General features: G+C 38.6%; 1 protein-coding gene across 8 annotated transcripts in view; it reads right to left on the bottom strand.

The window, feature by feature from the left end:
* Positions 1–9,366: 9,366 nt before the first annotated feature.
* The window catches only part of Atp11b (ATPase phospholipid transporting 11B (putative)), a 94,383-nt gene continuing 81,349 nt past the window's right edge, over positions 9,367–22,400 (bottom strand). For 2 of the 8 annotated variants that reach the window (XM_028858508.2, XM_028858507.2), the window contains 2 exons: positions 15,541–15,671; positions 9,367–10,650 (listed from right to left, as the gene is read on the bottom strand). In XM_028858508.2, the coding sequence (XP_028714341.1) occupies positions 15,569–15,671 (103 nt within the window). In that variant the 3' untranslated portion in view covers positions 9,367–10,650; positions 15,541–15,568. Of the gene's footprint in view, positions 10,651–15,540; positions 15,672–20,603; positions 20,728–22,400 lie in introns of those variants that run through there. The other 6 variants (XM_028858510.2, XM_028858509.2, XM_037206539.1 and 3 more) reach the window with 6 other exon arrangements.

Here is a 22,400-nt window from a genome sequence, read left to right as displayed (position 1 = left end):
TTCAGGAATGGGGCCTTGCTCTCAGTTGTCTAGAGCAGTTTGTCTTGGCAATAGCCTGGGTTGTTTGGGAGTTCCTATGGGACACCTTTAGCCAATAATCCAATTAGATGTAATCCAACCCAGTACTGTGAGCTGCATTTGGTGACAAGAGATGTCCCATTGAATCTCTTTCTCCCCTCATTTGGCAATTTCTTTTAGATCACCTTCATATACGTATATATTTTAGGAATCTTGTACTGTATTAGTTTCCATAATACCCCTCAAATGACCCTTAATGACCTAGATGTCTCTTCCTGTAATGCCTCTCTCATATTCCTCTTCCCTCCCTGTCCTCAATTGACCCTCCCGTTCCAGCCTCCCACCCAATCCGTCCAAAACTCTATTTCCTTTTTCTAGTGAGAGCTATTTGTTGTCCCCAGCCCTAGTGCCTGACTCTATACCTAACCTCTGTAGTTCTATGGATTGTAGCTACTATCCATATATAGGAATACAAACCATATTTGTCGTCTGGGATTGAATTACCTCACTCAGGATGAGTTTTTCTAGTTCCTTCCATTTACCTGTGAACTTCATGATTTCATTTTTTAAAAAATTGCTGAGTAATATTCCATTGTGTAAATGTACCACATTTTCTTTATCCATTCATCTGTTGAGGGACATCTAGGTTGTTTCCAATTATGAACAGAGCAGCAATGAACATGGTTCAGCAGGATCTTGAGGTAGATTTGTAGTTGGTTGTTTTTTACTCTTAGGCTCTTGGGGGGGGGCACTACCCAGCTCCCAAATAAATACATGAAGGCTTATACTTTCTTATGAATGCCCGGCTTTCTTCTTACCAGCTTCTTCTTGGCTTACTTCTACCAAACTTCTCTTAAATTATCCTGCCTATCTTTTGCCTCTTGACTTTTATCTTTCTCTATTCTATATACCTTTCTTTCCTTCTTACTCCGTGGCTGGCAGTATAGCTGGGTGGCTGGCCCCTGATGTCCTCTCTCCTTCTTTTCTCATTCATCAGTCTTCACTTCCCAGAGTTCTCCTCCTGTTTATTCTCTCTGCCTGCCAGTCCCACCTATCCTTTCTCCTGCCTCGCTATTGTCCGTTTAGCTCTTTATTAGATGAACAGCTTCACAGAGTTAAACAAATGCAACATAAACAAATGCAACACATCTTTACATCATTAAACAAATGTTCCACAGCATAAACAAATGTAACACATCTTAAAATAATATTCTACAACACGTTAAACATTTCTTTATAGCATGAATCTTGACAATTCCTCAGCTGATCCAGTTTCCTCAGACTGGAAGTTTCTGAGTTCTCATTCAGAATGAATCTCAGCTGAACTGCTTCTCAAAAGCCTGAAAGCTTAACCAGCCAAATGCTTAACCAGGCCAAATGCTTCTAGTTCCTGGTCTTCACGCCTTATATATCTTTCTGTTTTTGCCATCACTCCCTGGGATTAAAGGTGTGTGTCACCATGCCTGGCTATTTCCAATGTGGCTTTGAACTCAGAGATCCCAGATGGATTTCTGCCTCTGGAATGCTAGGATTAAAGGTGTGAGTGTCACCATTTTCTAGCCTTTGTATCTAGTGGCTGTTCTGTCTCTGACCTCAGATAAGTTTATTAGGGTGCACAATATTTTATGGAACACAATACCACCACCACATTTCCCCTTATTTTGCCTAAAATTAGAAAAAGCTTATAACTAATACAAGAAAAATTATCCAATAAGTATATACAATATATAGTCAAAAATTATATTAACAATGTCTAGTCCATTAACATTTGACAGATTCAGACAAAAAACTCCATTATATATATTAACAATGTCCAGTCCAGTAACACTTGATAAACTCAGACAAAAAATTTCATTACTTATCTTATTTAAAACAAGTAGTTCCTTTTTAAAAGTAGATTCCAAAATTGACCTTTTTATCTTATCATATTCATATTCTCTTTTTTCTTTTCATAATAGATTCAGTAATCTTCATTTTTGTCTTTTTTTTTGGTTTTTCGAGACAGGGTTTCTCTGTGTAGCTTTGCGCCTTTCCTGGAACTCACTTGGTAGCCCAGGCTGGCCTCGAACTCACAGAGATCCACCTGGCTCTGCCTCCTGAGTGCTGGGATTAAAGGCGTGCGCCACCACCGCCCGGCCATTTTTGTCATTTTTATATCTTCCCCTTTTTCTTTTTAGAGTAGATTCAATTATCTACCCATTTATCTTATTATTTCTTATCTTTTTTTCTCAGAGTAGAGTCAATGATCTACCTCATATCTATATTCTCTTTTTCTTTTTCAAACAAAAACTCTGAATCTAATCTCCTTGTTCATCTTTTTTCCTGACCATTAACAATTAACAACTTGTAACCAACCATGGTAAACAATGACAATATCCAAAACTCATTAAACGACCAAATCCCTCCCATCCCACCTCTTGGGAATGTGGGTGTCATTTTCTTAAAATTGCTTCCTGCTTTCTGGGGGTGAAGATACCTTTAGGGAATCCTGAAAAGAAAATTTTTAGGTTAATTATCAAGTCCTGTATCATTTGTCCAGTCGCTGCATAATGAGAAAGTACAGGGCTTGTCTCAAGTCCTTGTTCAAATAGTCTGTCAGGCTGGATCATCTCAGCTAGCCATCTCAAAATTGTCCTGCGTAGTTTGTAGTGCAAAGCAGATCTTTCTGTGGTGTTAATCAGCTTAATGGTTTTACCATAGTCCATGTGGGATCATCTTTGTGGAGTCCCGTCTTCCTTTTGAAGATTTCAAAGTCGCTGTTAGGCGTGGTCATGGTTCCCTGCAGATTTTTTTTTTTTTTTTTTTTTTTTTTTTTTTTTTGTGCCTCCTCTGTGGTTTGGAGCAATCACAGTCTGATAAATGTCTGTCTCTTGGAACCATGAACGTTCTTCCCTAGAAGAGAAAATCTTCACAGCAATTTCTCCCCACCATTTGTCTTGCCAAACTTTTCCAAACTGACCTTTGCTAATGCTTTCTTATAAAATGATGGTCCTGGCAATTCTTCTCTAAACAGCAGCAATAAACCCTTTGTCCCAGGTAGCAGCATCACCACAGTCACCAACAGGATGAGAAGGAGCCAGCAACTCAGAGCAGCAGCCGCTGCCTCCATGGTCCCACCACAAACGTTTGTGGCTAGGTCCTGGCCGAAGCTTCTCCTTAGGAAGCCTCCTAGGTGGGCCTCAAACTCGAGATCTTCCTGCCTCTCTCTCCTTCAGCAAATCCTACCAGTGTGCTCCACCACAACTGGCTGAGGGTAGCTCGGCCTGACCTGGGGCCCACAAGGCCACAGGCAAGTAGCTTTTTGAGAATTCGAACCATGAATGTTGGGCGCCAGATGTACCATGAATCTCACCAATTCCTCAGGTGATCCAGTTTCCTCAGACTGGAAGTTTCTGAGTTCTCATTCAGAATGAATCTCAGCTGAACTGCTTCTCAAAAGCCTGAATGCTTAACCAGGCAAAAGCTTAACCAGCCAAATGCTTAACCAGGCCAAATGCTTCTAGTTCCTGGTCTTCATGCCTTATATATCTTTCTGTTTTTGCCATCACTTCCTGGGATTAAAGGCGTGTGTCACCATACCTGGCTGTTTCCAATGTGGCCTTGAACTCACAGAGATCCCAGATGGATTTCTGCCTCTGGAGTGCTAGGATTAAGGTGTGAGTATCACCAATTTCTAGCCTTTGTATCTAGTGGCTGTTCTGTCTCTGACCTCAGATAAGTTTATTAGGATGCACAATATTTTGGGGAACACAATACCACCACATTTCTTAGCCATTTGAGTTCTGTTAGGAATTCTGTTTATATCTGTACTCCATATTTAAATTGGATTATTTAGTTCATTGATGTCTAGTTTCTTGAGTTCTTTATATATTTTGGATATCAGTCCTCTGTCAGATGTGGGGTTGGTAAAAATCATTCCCCATCTTGTAGGCTGCTGCTTTGTTCTATTGAGAGTATCCTGTCTTATGGAAGCTTTTCAGTTTCATGAGGTCCCATTTATCAGTTGTTGATCTTAGTGCTTATGCTATTGGTGTTCTGTGCCAATGGGTTTGAACTTTCCACTTTCTCTTCTATAAAGTTCAGTGTATCTGGTTTTATGTTGAGATCTTTGATTCACTTGGACTTTTTTGTATAGGGTGATAGTTATCGATCTATTTGCATTCTTCTACATGTAGATATCCATTTTGACCAGTACCATTTGTTGAAGATGCTTTCTTTTTTCCATTGTATATTTCTGGCTTCTTTATCAAAAACTGGATGTTCATTCACATTTGGATCTTTGATTAGATTCCATGGATCTATCAGTCTGTTCTTTGCCAAAACCATGGAGTTTTTAAAACTATAACTCTGTAGTACAGTTTGAAATCAGGGATGGTGATACCTCCAGAGGTTCTTTTATTGTATAGAGTTGTTTTAGCTATCCTGTTTCTTTTTTTTTCTATATGAAGTTGCATATTGTTCTTTCAAAGTCTGTAAAGAATTGTGTAGGAATTTTTTGATTGCATTGACTCTGTAGATTGCTTTTGGTATGATAGCCATTATTACTATGTTAATCCTACTGATCCATGTGCATGGGAGATCTTTCCATCTTTTGATATCTTCTTGAATTTCCTTCTTCAAAAACTTGAAGTTTTTAATCATACAGGTCTTTCATTTGCTTGGTTAGAGTTACTCCAAGACATTTTATAGTATTTGTGGCTATTGTGAAAGGTGGTGTTTCTTAGTCCATATTTCATTTCATATAGGAGGGCTGGTTTTTGTTGTTGTTATCTTGTATCCAACCACTTCGATGAAAGTGTTTATCAGCTGTAGGAGTTCCCTGGTGGAATTTTTTTGGGTTACTTATGTATACTATCTTATCATCTGCTAATAGTGATACTTTGACTTCTTCCTAATTTGTATCTGTTTGATCTCCTTTGTTTTATTGCTCTAGCTAAGACTTCAAATGCTATATTTAATTGATATGGAGAAAGTGGATAGCCTTGTCTTATTCCTGATTTTAGTGAAATTGCTTTGAGTTTCCATTTAATTTGATGTTGGCTATAGGCTTGCTGTATACGGCTTTTATTATGATTAGATATGTCCTTGTATCCCTGAATCTCTCTAAGACTTTTATCATAAAGGGGTGCTGGATTTTGTCAAAGGCTTTTTAGCATCTAATGAGATGATCATGTGTTTTTTTTCTTTCATTTTGTTTATATGGTGGATTACACTGACAGATTTTTATATGTTGAACCATCCTTGCATCTCTGGAATGAAGCCTTGATTGTGGTGGATGATCTTTCTGATGTGTTTTTGGATTTGGTTTGAAAGTATTTTATTGAGCATTTTTGCAACAATGTTCATGAGGGAAATTGGTTGGCAATTCTCTTTGTTGAATCTTTGAGTGGCCTCATAAAATGAATTTGGTGATGTTTCTTCTCTATTTTGTGGAATAATTTGAATACTGGCATTAACTTCTTTTGAAAGACTGGTAGAATTTAGTGCTAAAACCTTCTTGCTCTGGGGTTCTTTTGGTTGGGAGACTTTGAATATGACTGCTCCTAATTCCTTAGGGGTTACTGGTCTATTTAAATTGCTTATCTGATCTTGACTTAACTTTGCTAAGTGGTATGCATTGATAAAATTATTGATTTGTTAGTTTCCATATGAAGGTGAGAATTGTCCTTCCAAGATCCCTGAAGAATTGTATTGGAATTTTGATGGGGGTTGCACTGAATGGCTTTTGGAAAGGTGGTCACTTTTACTATGTTAACCCTACCAATCCATGAACATGGGAGATATTTCCATCTTCTAATATCTTCAATTTCTTTCTCCAATATCTTGAAGTATTTATGCCTTTCATTTGCTTCATTAGTTAGTCCAAGGTATTTTATATTATTTGAGGCTATTGTAAAAGGTGTTGTTTCCCTGATTTTTTCCTCAATCCGTTTGTCATTTGTATACATGGCTACTAATTTTGGTGAGTTAATTTTGTATCCAGCTACTTTGCTGAAAGTGTTTTATCAGTTGTAGGAATTTCCCAGTGGCATTTTTGGGGTCACTTATGTATATTGTCATACCATCTACAAATAAAGATAATTTGACTTCTTCCTTTCCCATTTGTATCCCCTTGATCTTGTGAAGTTGTCTTATTGCTTTAGCTATGACTTCAAGTACTATATTCAATAGGTATGGAGATAGTGGATAACCTTATCTTGCTCCTGATTTTTGTGGAATTGCTTTGTATTTCTCTCTATTTAAGTTGATGTTGGCTATGGGTTTTCTCTAAACTGCCTTATTTGCTACTTTGCTTGAGACAGGGTCTCTGATATTTGCGCTTACATATACCAGGCTGCTTAGCCTCCAAGCTTTTAGGGATTCTGCTGTCTTTGTCTCTCATGTCATCAACAGGAATACTTGGATTATAGATAGTTACCAGGCCTGGCTTTAATGCAGATTATGATGATCTCAACTCAGGTACTCACACTTAAACAGTAAGTGCTTTACTCAAAGAGCCACATCCTGAATCTCATAGTTACTCTTTTTTAAAAGCATTATTTTATGAGGGGCATTGTGATGCACACTCTTACTCAGGAAGCATAAACAGAAGAGTTCAAGGTCAGCCTGTTCTACATACGTTCCAGACCAGTCAGGGATAGAGAGTAAAATTCTATATCAAAAAGCAACACCCCCAAGCTCCCACAATACAGCCAGTGAAAGCCTTGATATTCCTATATAATAATGGAGAATTAACTTGGGAAACTAACCTGAAACAAGCTTGGTACTGCTGGCTATGATGAAAAGACAAAGGATGAATTCAAATAATGGAGAAGCACCCATATATAGCAAAGTTTTTATTTGATAAATTTCATAAACTTTAAACTAGAGCTGTACAGTAAGTAAATATGGTCATTGATAATGCAGAAAACTGAAAAGATGACACTGGATAGCTACAGTGCCTGAGGCCAACACTAAACACTGTTGCATGTCTCTAGCTACTCACTCCTCATAGGGATCTAGCAGTTACCACCACAAATATATCATCAGTGATGGCTTATTTTGTAGAATATCATTCAAGTTATTTTGCATCAAACAGCACTTTAATAATGCATTAATTTTATGAAAATGATTCATTTAAAGATAGAAATAAAAATGTCTATAAAGGGAGGCCAAAATGAATACAACATATGTCTTTGGTTGGTTAATTTATACTTGCTTATATTATATTCCTAACTGATTTCTATAGGGCAAACACAAACATAGAAGACCCCCTTCCCCCCATGCTCCAAACTTATTTTGAAGACTCTGTTTTTAGTTTTAAAGTTTGTAGTAGCTTTAACCCCTGTCCAACAAGAGTCTCAAGCATCTCAGAAAAGTTCAGTTCCAGAATATTCTGTAATAGAAACAGTCTCAGTCCTAATACTAATGAAGGGAACCACAGTGTTTTCAATAGGGCAATTTATCTCAGTTAACATTTATCAGGAGATTGCTGGGGTTTGGGTCAACTCTGGGAGCTTTTCTGCATTCCAAAGAAAAAGTAGAGGCAACAAAACCATAAATTCTGCATATCTCCTGACCCCACAGCAAACATTCACAGTTGCAGTTCTCAATGGCCCATAGCTGACTCTGTCCTGAGCGAGCCTGTACTGTTAAAGCTGAATAGGGTGCTGATTGGCAATTGTACCAACTAACTTAGTGGTTCTCATGCTCTTCAGGTCTACAGCCTTCAGATGAGGCAAACAGATTTGAGACCACTGGTAAACTAACAGCAACATTTGGCATTGTACTCTCCCCTTGACAGATAAAAGAAGTTGGTTATTAGTGTTGAACTGTCCAAAGACTTGGACAGAAATATGCAAGGGGGACCTCTTCTGGCATTTTGCAGTAAAGTTTTATCATATGAATATTAGCACCAGAATACTAAAAACAAAAGCAAAACAAAACCTCCACTGCATTATTACATTCTCATGCAAATGCAAGAAAATCATGTTCTTGAAAGTAGAAAATACTTTTCCTTTTAAAAACAATTGTTCTGAGCTAAAAAGCAGAATGAGTATACTAGTGGATGTCTCATTTGTTTACTCTGGTTCTTGGGATGGAATCCTGAGCTTTGAACATGTTAGCCAAACATTCTACCACTGAGCTATGGCTCAGCCCTATTCATTGTTATGTAGACTATAGGCTGCAGGTGTAGATTTATGCTGGCATTTGAGCACTTCCTTAGCATGTACAAAGACATGAATTTGATCCTCAGCACCACTTAAAAAAGGGGGAGGGGGCTGGAGAGATGGCTCAGAGGTTAAGAGCACTGACTGCTCTTCTAGAGGACCTGGGTTCAATTCCCAGCACCCACATGGCAGCCCATGACTCTCTGTAACTTCAGTTCCAGGAACTCCAACACCCTCACAGACACACACAGGCAAAACACCAATGTACATAAAAATAAAAAATATTAAAAAATAATAAAAGGAAGTCTTAACTAAATAAAAATGGCGAATGCTCAAAATTACTATCAATCAATGCTAGGCCAAATCTAGGCCAGCTGAACCCTGGCCTTTTCTTGGTGACTTTGTAGTCCTTTGTTAATAATCAACACCATAAGTCAGGTAAACCATGCCTATTCAATGTCACTTTGTTGCATGTATACTCTCTAAGATATTCTAAGGGATAAAGCATTTATTATCTATCAACTATTATATGTATGTGTATGTAATATTTCATCTCTAGAACGTGAATAAGAGAATAAGAGTATTATCCCTTTAAGGTATTTCCAGAATAACAGGTCATCAGACATATAATTCTATAATGTCTAAATTAAAGAAGGGCTGTTTATGAAAATTAATATTCAGAGAACATGGATAATATCCTTGCATTAGTGAAACAGATAAGTTAATCTGCACACAGACAATCTTCATTCTCCCTCTGCAATTCTTGCCTTAGCAGCCCAGGCTAGAAGTCCACTCATGTGAGGAGGAATGAGCCTCTGGAGAGCTGCAGAACAAACCTTTGAGCAATTTCCAGCTTCTGAGAGAAACTGACAAAACCTCACTGCAATGTTTTCTATGACCTTAGGTGTGTACAGAATCACATGCTTAGAGCTAGGTGGTAGTTCTCTCATAATCATTCACAAATCTTAAAACACTACTCCTACATAAAATAAGTAACACTGAAGTCTCAGTGACAAATCATCTGGAAACTAAAACTTGAGATTCAAGGAATTAAGAATAATATGTATCTGATTAATCATCCATAGCATATTAACTTATTGCTGATAAAATTCATTTTTGGTGGCAAAAATTTAGCATTTTTAACTTTGTGTCATTTTCATTCAACAATCATACCTGATAATATACCTTACAATGAGACTGTAAGCATAATTCACTTTATTGTGGCAGTCTGCTTTAAATTAGATAACATACAATAACCTAAAAAAAAAAAAAAAGATTTTTAACAAAAATCCTTTATTCTCAAGGCTGGTTTACAGTGGGCCATAGAAAGATTTTATGGCTTATATGTTAATTTGTATTAATTAAATGTATCTGCAATTTTAAATACTGTTCAAACTTGTTTTTTTATTGATACAATTGAACTTTACAATATTGTCATAAAATTATGAACAGAGTCTTTGGAGAGGGAGTGGGTAATGGGAGGGGCAGTTTAAATATATTAGCCAGGTTGAAGCATGCAAAAGATAAGACAGATTCTGTAAATTAATGTGATAATGGTATCTAATTTACCCACTACAAATTTAAATATTTGGCCACAAAAATATTAGCAAACACCAACTGGAAGTCTAGTGATGGCCCTAGCTCTGACTTGGACATGAGATGTTATGAGCAAACACCAACTGGAAGTCTAGTGATGGCCCTAGTTCTGACTTGGACATGAGATGTAAAGCTCCTCTTGCACTTGTAGGGTTAGCTTCACTGGCTGTGTTACCGTATTGGTAAAGAAGTCTGGTGTCAGTACAAGCTTCCTACCTACACTACAGAAGATAATGCTTAGACACGTGCTCTCCAAGTTTGCTCTGTGACTTAAAAAGCACTAATGAATTAACAACACAGGTCACTGAAGGACCAAAATTCTTTAATATTCACATTAACTTTCCCCACGAAAAGCTTCAAATATAATCTAATAAAAAAAATAGAGTTCTCAAGGCAAATCTTTAGCATAATTTACAGAAGCAGATTTAAATAGAAGAGTCCCGAACCACACTAATGCTAAAAATACACATACCCAGAAGTTAACCCTTTCTTTTACCTTGATATTAAAAGTATAGTGGCCCCAGCAAAGGCTGCAATGCCACCAGGAGTTCCATGAGCAGAAGGGACAAACCAGTCAAAGAGATTGGAAGTATATCTATTCCCAAATTTTAGTATGCTCACATTCCAATGAAAAAGAATAGAGCAGGGTTCCTGTAACCTCCTGTTTCCCGTGGAACTCCAAGAAGCTCCCAACTCCTCCGGAGACTTCAGAAAGTAACTTCAGAGCCACTGTGGCCTTTTATAGGATGATGACATCAAATCTGAGGACCAGTGAATTTGTCCCCATAGAGTCCTACTGTCCCTTTAACATGTAGATGAGTCCATTGGGGAGAGAGTCAAGATGCTCCTGTCATTGGTATAGAAAGGATCCGATGCGCTCCACAACCTTAGAGTAACAAAGAAAAGTTTGGTTCATCAGAATCCATGGTTAGTTGAAAACAAGCAAGCCAAAAACCAGGACCTAAAATATAGGACCAAAATACAATTTAAAGTTTAAAATAATCACTGATTCATTTCTAATACTAAGGAGTTCTCCAAATTATCATTGAACCCTACTCTAGAATATACAAATGCTTGAGAAAAATTATGCTTACAGTTAGTTATCATATACAGAAATTAGCCCAGTTTCTACAGGTAGTAAACATAGCACTTTTGAAATCTTAGTAACTAGTGAAAAGTAAGTATACTACTAAGAATTATACACATCTGGATGCTAGAGAGATGGGTGCTGGGGAGCTGATAAAGGGCCTGCAATGCAAACACAACAAGTTCAGTTTGGAACCCCAGCACCTACAAAAAAAGCTGAGCATGGCTGTGTGAGCCTGGGATGCCGGTGTGGGGCAGAGACAAGCAGGTTCCACAAGCTCATTAGTGAGCAGCCTACCAAATGGCAAATACTGCGTTCAGTGAGAGACCTGTCTCAATAAACACAGTGGAGAACGACTGAGGACGGCACTGACACCTGCCTCCAGTTCCTGCGCGCGCGCACACGCACACACACACACACACACACACACACACACACACACACACACAAGAATGTACACATACACCACACACACACACAAATGGCAAAGAGTTAAAAACAATAACCCATACATTTAGTTTTACTGAAAACCAAATCAATTTGTGTTTTGACATTACAGAAAAATAATAGTTCTTACCTACCAAAAGCCTTGGAATGAAGCATTCATATTATCGGTCACTTTTGGGTATAAATTCTACTCTAAGGATTTCAGCTTAATTAGCCTGAATGTCAGAAATGGTTAGCATCAGAGGGTATCAAAGACACTTGCAGATTCTTTACTAGTCTGAAAGGTAACTGCTGGCTGACTGACAAGGCCTTAAGCTAAGCAGTTCAATATATAATAGCTCACTTGCAGCTGCCACTTTGAATTAGCTGAATTAGCTGAAGATGAAGTAACAACTCCACAAGTGGTCTGCCATGTTCAAAACACATGCCCTTAGCCCAACAACAGTAGCAAACTTACCGAGGAATTTTATAAAAATAGAAAGCCTGTAACTTTAAACACATAGCACGCAGCTCCTGCCAGGGCCTCCACCTCCCTTAGACAGGGTTAAAGCTAGAAGCCCTGAGTCATCTGTATGCTGCATCTTGTTTCCCAATGACTCTCTGTATGTAACTTAGGTCCGTGAGCAAGCAGACACACCGACAAAGTGAGCATCAATGCTAACAGCAGCCTTGTGTTCATGCTTGTCAGAAGCCTGCGACCTTCCACTTTGACTTCAGGACAGACTTGTTTACAGCTCTCTCAATCACTGAGAACTCAATCCAGTAGGTAGTAGGCAGCCAACAATTATAAAGAAAATGAATAAAAGTAAGAATATGACTATTTCTTGTGAGTATTTGGGAAACAGTATTGTTTTAATTTTAACTGCCTACACTCCGATGGAGTCGAATGTCCAATATTAATCTGCAAGAATCTCTCACTAATTTTTCCTCTTTCCAAACCACTGCTTACAGAGAACAAATTTATTAGGTAGTGTATCTTTAGTTTTTCCTCTTTTTGAAACACACGTGCATTCACTCTGACAGAGTATTAAACACCTGAGACACTGATGAACTAAGAGTGTTCTCCTTCCCTCATCCTGGCCTTCATCTCTCTGTGCTGACTATGGATGCAGTATGGCCAGCCACGTTAAGCTTCTCTTCCCTTGACTCCCTACCATGATGGCCTATGCCCTTAATCAGGAGGCAGAAGGAGCACTTTCTTCCTAAAGCTGCTTTTGTCACAGAGTCTACCACATCAACAGGAAATGAAACCAAGACAATCATAATGCTAGTTCCCTACCCACTTTGTGTGTGTGTATGAGAGAGAGTGCTCACGAAGTGGCTCAGGCCTCAAGATAAGATCCTCCTGTCTCAAACTCCCAAGTACCTGTGATGACAAGTAGGTAACTCATTATAACTGCAAGTGAAGTACACACAGAACGTCAGTCACTGCTGAAGTATAGCTCCTTAGCTTACTTAGCTTAGATAAATGTGGCATGTCCTTTACACAGTATCATGATGTTCCCTTGGAAACTGAGCTTGCCATGGAATGTGCTACCTTAACAACATCAGTTAAAAAACACACCAAGTTTTTGTGTCTGGATGGCAGAACTTAGCAGGCAGTCCCATGTGCCATATGGAAGTTGTTTTTATCTCCAAATATGCTTAGTACTGTTAGTGGTAAAGCAGCCCTAAGTTGCCACATCTTGCACTGGAAGGCTCAGCCTTGACCTATCCCTTCAAACTGGACATGAAACACAGATGTAGAATAGTGGCTGTTCCATATCAAAACAGAAATGCTAAAACTATTTCATACAAATACATAGAAACTATGACTGTTAGGAGTTTCACACAATGCTGATAGGCTACAGCAACTGTCATATAGCCCTTTGAAAAACAGCAACCAGTTCTGTACTTCAGGAAAATCTGCCCAGATTCTTTGGATTGCTTAGCTACAATGAGGAGAAAATGGCAACAGTAGCCAACGCAATGGCACTGTACCTGCCAAACAAAGAATTAACTACTGAAGTGAACATTTTATTACGAAAAACTAATTTAGAAAATGAATATGGTCTAATTCTGAGTAAACAGAAATACTGGCAGTAATAACCACCATTAAGAAGACATGCTAAAATAAATCCAGTAACTCCCAGGCAGATAGATTTCCAGGGGTGACAGTTAGAAAAATAGTGGTACAAAGAATGGGGACACAGAACACAACTGATAGCAAGACAGCAAGAGTACACAGGAAATGGGGAAAAGGCTCATTTAAAATTAATTCTAGTTGCCAGGCGGTGGTGGCACACCCCTTTAATCCCAGCACTCGGGAGGCAGAGCCAGGCGGATCTCGGTGAGTTCAAGGCCAGCCTGGGCTACCAAGTGAGTTCCAGGAAAGGCGCAAAGCTACACAGAGAAACCCTGTCTCGAAAAACCAAAAAAAAAAAAAAATTAATTCTAGTCTTTTTAATCACTAGCAAATATGTGTACCACCATTACAGACAACTTCTTATTAAAAGTAAAAACTATGTAGAAGTTCTAGTATATTATCTTAATCTAATCCCCATCTAGGTTCCAAGTAAGAAGGACTGTCAACAGATAAAACAACAATGTAAGACCCTCCTGAAATATCTTTTGGTAAAACTATTACCTTAGGAACACTATAAAACTATCTTATATTTTTTTCAATGTCTGTATGTAAGATACCAATATTCCAGCACATTTACCTGTTCATAGCAATCCGTTCATGTAGGATGAAATTACTATTGCATCACAGAAATATTTTGGATCCTATGTTATATTCAAGTCAGGACAAATGAGGGTTGAAGCCACAAGTAGTGTATTCACAAAGTCATGGCAAAGCCAAATGCAAAGTGAGTTGAGAACATGTTCACAAGAGACTATATTTCATGTTATATGAGTGATATCATGCCTGTTATTTTTCAAAATATAAAGCTAACCAAATATTAAAAGTAGTTTTTCCAGCCGGGCGGTGGTGGCGCATGCCTTTAATCCCAGCACTCGGGAGGCAGAGCCAGGCGGATCTCTGTGAGTTCGAGGCCAGCCTGGGCTACCAAGTGAGTTCCAGGAAAGGCGCAAAGCTACACAGAGAAACCCTGTCTCAAAAAACCAAAAAAAAAAAAAAAAAAAAGTAGTTTTTCCAAAAGGCAAAAACAATGCTTCCCCACTTCATTTATCTCTTTAGGATATTCTTGGGCTCTCCTAAGCCACTGATTTAATATTCCCAGGGCACACAGGGAGAACGGAGACTAGCACCTTGGTGTGTCAATCACAACCTTTACTGACACCCAGTGTGCTGCTGCTTTGACTTGGGGAAGCGGTGTGAGAACAAGCACAAAGGCGATGTCACTCTCTAGTACCTAATAATCATCTGCATCTTGGGTAATCATGAGAGAGAGAGAGAGAGAGAGAGAGAGAGAGAGAGAGAGAGAGAGAGAGAGACAGACAGACAGACAGACACAGAGAGACAGAGAGAAAGAATTTTAAATGCTATTTACCCCCAAATAAAATTTTGGGCTGTGATCCATAAAAACAAGCTGTGATAAATCTAATTAAGAAATCAACTTCAGAATGGCTGAAAAAAAAAAAAAAAACCACAACCCAGATTGTTCTGATCCATAATTTATCAAAGTTAATATTAGAGGCATTGTTAAAACCTGTTCTAACATACAGTTGGACAATAAATGCCAAATCAAAGAAACTTAAAAATCAAAACTCCTTTTAAAACTTCACTACAGACATCTGAGGAAGGAGCATGGAACAGAACAGCCTTCCTGTATAGCCTTGAATCACTGACTAGCTTTAGAAAACAAAGGTAAGGAATAAGGAAAGCAATGGTGTTTGACATTGAGTGTGGAGGTTACTTTTGTAATGACAAAAAGCAGTAGGAAAAACAACAACAAAAACCAAACACCTAGCAGAGAAGAAAACAGGAGCATAGATAAAATAATAATGACTAAAGTAGTACTCCAGAAAAGAGTACCATATACACACTCCTATTCACTGCATCTTAGAAAGACTAAAACCACTAGTTTATTCATTGGATGCAAAGTCTCCTCAAAGATGCCTTCTCTTTCTTCGAGTCAAAGGACCATGTCACAAAACTACAAAGAGTTAATCAACAGCAAGCTCCCTCCTCCACTGGGTAAAACCAGTGGACTCCCTGGTACCTGCAGCTGCAAGGCTCTTTATGTCCCTTTACAGGACAGTCATCTGTACAAACGGCTATGCAGTGAAATGTCACACCTGCTGATATGGTTGGGACTACACCTTCCTATGACTCGCTCCAGCATTCTTCCAACAGATGTGCAAGGGGTCTCTCCTGGGAAACAGCACATGGAGTCCAAGCACTTGACATTTGAATGTGCTTCAGCAAGCTGCAGAAGAACATAAGTTAGTTATTCATAGATGTGTACTTCACAAAACCATTAAGAAATCAAAATAAGTATTTTGAAACTGAAAGTGACTGATACAAACATACATGTTTTACTACAATATGGAATGTACAGAACTCTTTGAAGTACAATCATAATCAGATGCCTAGTTAAATAATGGTATAAAGATGGGTAGATGGATATTTAAGTCTGCAAAGGTTTATTATTTTGCCACTTAATAATTTGCTATGGTAAGTTGGTTTATGTCAACTACAACTCTAATTCATCTTGGAGTTTTGCTTAGGTGCAATGTTCCTGCAGTTATGATTAAAGAACAAATGTCCAGCAACTGAGAACAGTGGAGTATAAACTATCTTGAAGACTGGGAAATAACCTGGCAGGATGTACATTGTCTGGTAAGAATAAGATCAACAAATCAGTAAGAACTTTAGTAGTGTTTCTTATGTGCCATGAACAAATGCTCAACACAGCTACTCCATACTCATTTACCTTTTAAGGTTTTAAGTTGTGCTGAACAACTCTAAGATGCCACCTTTGCCCATTATCAAGTTATCATTCTAATAGTGAGCAGGTGGAACATGGATCAAAATTTGTCAGGCAAGTTAGTAGTACTATTAAGATTTAAAGTTGAATTTATCAGATTTCTAAGATTTATATTGATTCAGGCATAAATAGGCTCAGCAAGATAACCCAATCCCATACAACTAGCAACATTAATTATTAAAATGAGGGTAAATGGTCTGATCATGTGGCTGAATGAATCCCATCCTTGGTTGTGGCAGTCAAGAGTATTTTTGTTTTGTTTTTTGTCTGATTTTGAGACAGGCTCTTGTTAGGTAGTCCTGGCTGGCTTGGAACTCAGTGAGTAGACCAGGCTAGCTTTGAAATTACAAAATCCATCTACCACTACCTTCTGAGTGCAAGTTAAAAAACTTATTTGAATTTATTTTCCTTTATGTCCTGTATCAGGAATAAGAATGAAATAAATTTGGTAAAGCTCACATCCTCAAGGTTGGGAATCACTGTGCCATGTGAGGCATGGTAACATAAGACACTGTGGAAACTCACAATGGACTGAGACACACATGTGAAATGTAAATAACCTGATATTCTGAAAGCAAGCAAATGGTGGAGTCCTACAAGATCCATGTATGGAGCCCTTGCTCATTCCAAGTGGTGGGAGTGGCCAGTACCTGTCACACCCAAACGCTGGGCCCTGATAAGCACTGAGAGAGCAGAGCTCACATATTCTTTAATTAACACATCGTGGTTCAGGACCTATTTAATGTACCATTGCTTTAACTGTGTTCTGTGAGATGTTTGCATAAACAGTTCAGAGAGGAGTTCCTGGCCAAATAGGGAGCTTGGGAAACACCAACCCAACAAAGCTTCCAACAGACTTTAGAGTCAGGAATGTGCATAAGCCTCAACTGGTGGAGCCTGAGCCCACCATTCTATAATCGACTTCATTTTTTCATACAATATATTTCATGTTCTTTCTTTTCCTCAGACTCCTCATAGATCCTCCCCATGCCCTACCCACCCAACTTTATGTTCTCTCTCTCCTTCCCTCTCTCTCTCAAAAACCAAAAAGAACCCACAAAGAAGCAAAAACCAGGACAAAATATACCAAAACAATACAAAAAAAATGCGTGCGCGCGAGCACACACACACACACACACACACACGCACACGCACACGCACACGCACACGCACACACGCACACACACACACACCACACTCCATGAGATCCATTTTGTGTTGGTCAGAAACTGCTCCCGTATTCCACCCAATGTACCAAGAACCAGGACCCATTCACTACCACAGAAGTAATAGAAATGTACAACGAAGGAGTCTGGGTAATCCTGCCCTAGGCAACAGGTTCTCATCAGTTCCCAGTTTAGGCCTTGCTCACTCCTGTGTTCCCACACGCTCCAGCTGAGGCAAAGCACTGGACTCCAGCTTCTTTCCTGATGGGATTGCCCTGCTGCTCTATGCTTCACACCAGCCGATGAAGGTGTTGTTCATGCCCGTGGGCATGGTTCAGGTTAAGTACTACTATCTCACTCCAACTGCAGGAATCTCTCTGGATTCTTTTTATTGCTTTGGAGCATCCCTTGAATGGTAGAAGTAGAAGTCCTGAAAGTCAAAAGAAGGCACTGTGGCAGTTCTCAGAGGGAGCACCCCTGCACTTATCTAGTGAGGTGAGGGTAAAGAAAGGGTGAAAGGTCAGAGCAGCAGTGTGAGTCACAGTGAGAAGGTGGCTCAATGCTAACCTCCAAAGACTTTCACTGAGTATGAAGTAAGTGTTTCTGATCTGGTAGAGACAGAGTTAAGGAAAACTTTAGAGCAATTTGACAAACTAACCCTGTAACTATTAAACCTAACAACTTTTTTAAAACCAGGGATTATTTTCCATATATCATTACATATTATACTTTTAAGAATTCATATTTATCACAAACATAACAGTATTGGTACTGATGGAAAGGATATTTAAAAAAAGATTTAAGGTTTGCTTTTAGAGAAATGTTTTCTTTTTGATGTGAAATCAAAGATCACAAATTATTACTGAATTTCAAATTTTGTTAAGAATCATAAATTCTCTAGAACAAGCAAGAGCTTTATCTCCTCATACAGCAGTTGGGGATGGTTCAGGATGGCTGGCCATCCTTCTGGATCCAGAACCTGTTTCCAGCTTATAGTTTGATCAATCACCCTTCTGTTCTCTTTCCCTCTAAGTGACACAAGCAACTCCAAAATGATAAAACTTTGAAAGACATTTACAAACATAAATGAAATCTCTCCATGTTGGCTTGGGAGCTTTCTACACATGGTGCCTCACTTCAACACCAAAATAAGCATATAATTAAAAACTATATTGACTGGGAGCTGGGGAGAGAGCACAGCAGGCAAAGAGCTTGCAGTGTGGGCATGAAGACTGCACTGGAGCCCCAGAACCCACAGGAAAGTCCTGAGTTGGGCAGCCTGTCTGTAACTCCAGTACTGGGAAAGTAGAGACCGGGCTCTTTTTCCTAGAGTAAGATGGCTAGCTCAACCAGTTGAAATGGGGAGTGCCAGATTAAACTGAGAGCAAAAGAGAGAGTGAGAGCGAGAGGGAGACCCTGCTGGAGAAAGTGGAGACAGACCTCTAGCATTAGCCTGGGGCCTCCACACACAAACATGCCTAAACACACCCATGTACGTGCACACATACTCCACATATGCACACACACCACACATGTAAAACTAAAATAAATGAAAAATTAGATTATCTAAACATTTTAACAACTGACTTATTCCTAGTTTCAAAGGAGACTGGAGAGTCCTTTTATATAAATGATATATTTATTCAACTGGTTCTTTAACAATATATGCTGGGAATTTATAGTTTGGGTAAGGAAGAGCATCAGTATTTGTTAAACACTAAAATTCCCCAATATAATGGAAAGGGTAAGTTAATGTCCTAGGTGAAAAGGAGGAACTTGACTTATAAAGTCCAGGGTCTCATGCATCCCAGGCTGACCTTAAACTTGCTATGTAGTCAAGGATGACCTTGAACTCCTCCCTGACCCTTCTGACTCCATATCCTGAGTGTTAAGATTGAAGATATATGCCACCATGCCCAGTTTATGCAGTGGTGGGCTTGAACTCAAGGCTTTGTGCAGGGTAAGCAAGCACTCTACCAATTGAGCCTCATCTCCAGCCACCTAACTATGATCTTTTGAAACATATCAAATCAAAATGAAAATTCTGAATTCATTTAAATTTCTTCTGAATTACTACTACTACTACTACTACTACTACTACTACTACTACTACTACTACTTATTGAGATCTAATTAACTGCCCTCATTGAGGGCAATCCACTAAAGGAATCTAACTTTAAAATATGTTTCACAGGATAATTCCTATTTTTTCAAATTATTGCATATCTTCCACGATATGATTTACAATAAAGCTGAAAGACTTATACTCTGTCTTCAGGTTCCTCTATTTGCTTATTACAGGTGGGACTACAGCACCTTCTTCAACAGAAATCACAATAAAATGACAAGTAAGGAAAAATACAATTACTGGTGGTAGGATTTATAAGTACTACAAACCAAAATGTTGTTCATATCCCAATTATAACTAGAAGTAGCTTAGATTTATTCTTCAAAAGAGGAGTAAACTATTCCCATAACAATTAATATTGTTTAGATTTACTTATATCATGTAGTGTTTTGTCTGCATCTATGTATCTGTACCATGTACATGCCTGGGGATGGTTGTGAGTCACCATGTGGGTGTTGGGGACCAAACCCAGGTCCTCTGCAAGAACAGCAAGTATTCTTAACCACTGAGCCATCTGCAGTCCCAACAATTAATGTTTTTATAGAGCTACATCTATGAAAATGTATGAAAAAGACAAGTCTGTTAAATGCCAGTTAGTGGAAAACTAGTCACTCAGTCTAAGCACACTTGCTCATTTGATTATTCAACTCCAAAGAGAGGAAGACTTCAGTAATTCAGTGTCCACATTAAAATATACACATAAAAATATACACAATTACAACTTCAAAGGGGATAATGATTTCAAAATGATAAGGCATGACATACTTTCAAAAGAAGTGGAAAGGAATAACTTCTTGAATGTAAGACAACAGGCTATGAAAACACCTTACTATGATAGAATCTGAAGTAAAGTGTGATTTATCACTGTAAATCCAAAGAAACATGAATAAGAAATTCAGGGATAAACATAAAAAAGTTATGGGGTACAAACAAGGTAAAGAACTAAGGCAAAACAATATACAAGGAACAGTGAAGAATCAGTACAGTGAAATGGAATGTGGTGCCGATTCTCCATGGCATACCCCAAGCATGAGAATGGAGTGGAGGAGTCCCCAAGAAGGCCCAGCAAAGTACTACCTAGTGCACGTAACCACTGTCCTGCTGGCTGCACCTCAGCTAGCAGGTGCCTACTGTCCTCCCCTCTGTGCTGGCTTTCAGCAAATTCATATGCTGAGCCGACTGAACCCTTATCTTCTTCCATCTAGAAGGACAGAAAAGCAGTCAGTCTTATATTAGAATAATACTCTCACAGTATATAGTTTAAAATCAAAGCAGTAGGGTGGGGCTATAATCTGTGAGGGAGGCACAGACGAAAGTTCACACAACAGCACAGTTACTGTCACAGGACAGAAAAAGCCAAGGAGCTTTTTGGAGAATACAGCAAAGCATACCATACGAAGCCATGAGTGCAAAGCTCTTAGAAGCACACAGTCTAGTAAAAACCAAGTTTTCTTTAGTTAAATTCTATTTCTTCTGTAAAACTAAGTGCCATCAAGCCTTAGCATTTGTTTTCTCACCCATACACTCTCACCTCAGGACACTCCTCTACGTTTAAGTGGACTGGAGAGCGGAAGGGTCACATGGCCCATAAACAGCAAATGCGGAAAGAGGGCATGATTTACTGGTTAATAAAATTAAGTTAAAATATTTCTTCAGGTAATGTCAACTTAAAAAAATATTTATTTTTCATGTGTATGAGTGTTTTGCCTGAATGCATATATGAGCCTGAGCCTGGTGCCTGTGGAAGCCAGAAGAGGGTGTTAGATCCCCTGGAGCTGGAGTTATGAACAGTTGTGAGATATCAGGTGGGTGCTGTCCTCTGAGAGAATAGCCACTGCTCTTAACCACTGAGCTATCTCTCCAGCCCAGGGAAGGTCACCCTATTTCTGTCTGGCTTTGGCTGAGAGCAGTGGCTTCTTATTGTTTTTCATTGTTGCTGACTTTCAGTTAACAGTATAAAAAGCATCCATGTACTATGTAACAAACCTAGACTTCTAGGAAGGAGAACATGTTGGGATGTGTACAGAGCAACACACTAGAAGGACAGAGTGTGGTACCAGCACCCAGGCCAGCTGTGAGGAGAGTAGTAGTCCTTCCTCTGTGACACCTGACCCAAAGAGCTGCTTTCATGGTAATCTTTCAGAAGAATGGTAATGCTACTAGTTTATTACAATATTATAATACCATTTTCTTTCCTCATTCTTTTATGTCTAGTATTGCTTTTTAAAAGGGGGCTTGATTTAAGCCAAAATATGTAAAACTATGAATTCATAACAATATGGTTAATCACAATGCAAGTTATCTTCCCTTAACAAGAGCTGATCAGTGTTCTTTTATATAATAAACTCTCCTACTGGCAGATCCTCAAATATACGATAGAGAGCCACTGATTATAGAAAACCAGCTATTGATAAAAGTGGGATATACATATCTGCCTCAACCAAATGTAAAAATCAAACTTTTACATTTAGATCTTGTAAATATGAAAAATGATTTACCACTCATTTGCTATAATAGCATAATTATTATAGTTATCATTCAAAGTAAAACATCTGAAGAAATTTAAAGCCAGTAATAAAAACATAAAAAGGTTAGTAAAACTTTAAAACACCTTGTAAGTTATAAATTCCTACTATATAACCTGAACGTTAAATGGTATTATGTCAAAGCTATTTGATCAACTGAATACACACAAATTAGAAATTTTGAGAATTAAAAATAATTTAAAATATACGTAATTGCCAGGCTGGTGGCATATGCCTTTAATCCCAGCATTCACAAAGCAGAGACAGGTGGATCTCTGTGAGTTTGAGGCCAGCCTGATCTACATAGTGAGTTCCAGTACAGCCAGAGACCCTGTTTCAAAACAAACAA

The sequence above is a fragment of the Peromyscus leucopus genome, chromosome 6, assembly GCF_004664715.2.
Source record: "Peromyscus leucopus breed LL Stock chromosome 6, UCI_PerLeu_2.1, whole genome shotgun sequence".
NCBI lineage: Eukaryota > Metazoa > Chordata > Mammalia > Rodentia > Cricetidae > Peromyscus > Peromyscus leucopus.
Note: the sequence above shows the minus strand (reverse complement) of the source record. Positions and strands in the feature narration are given on the sequence as shown.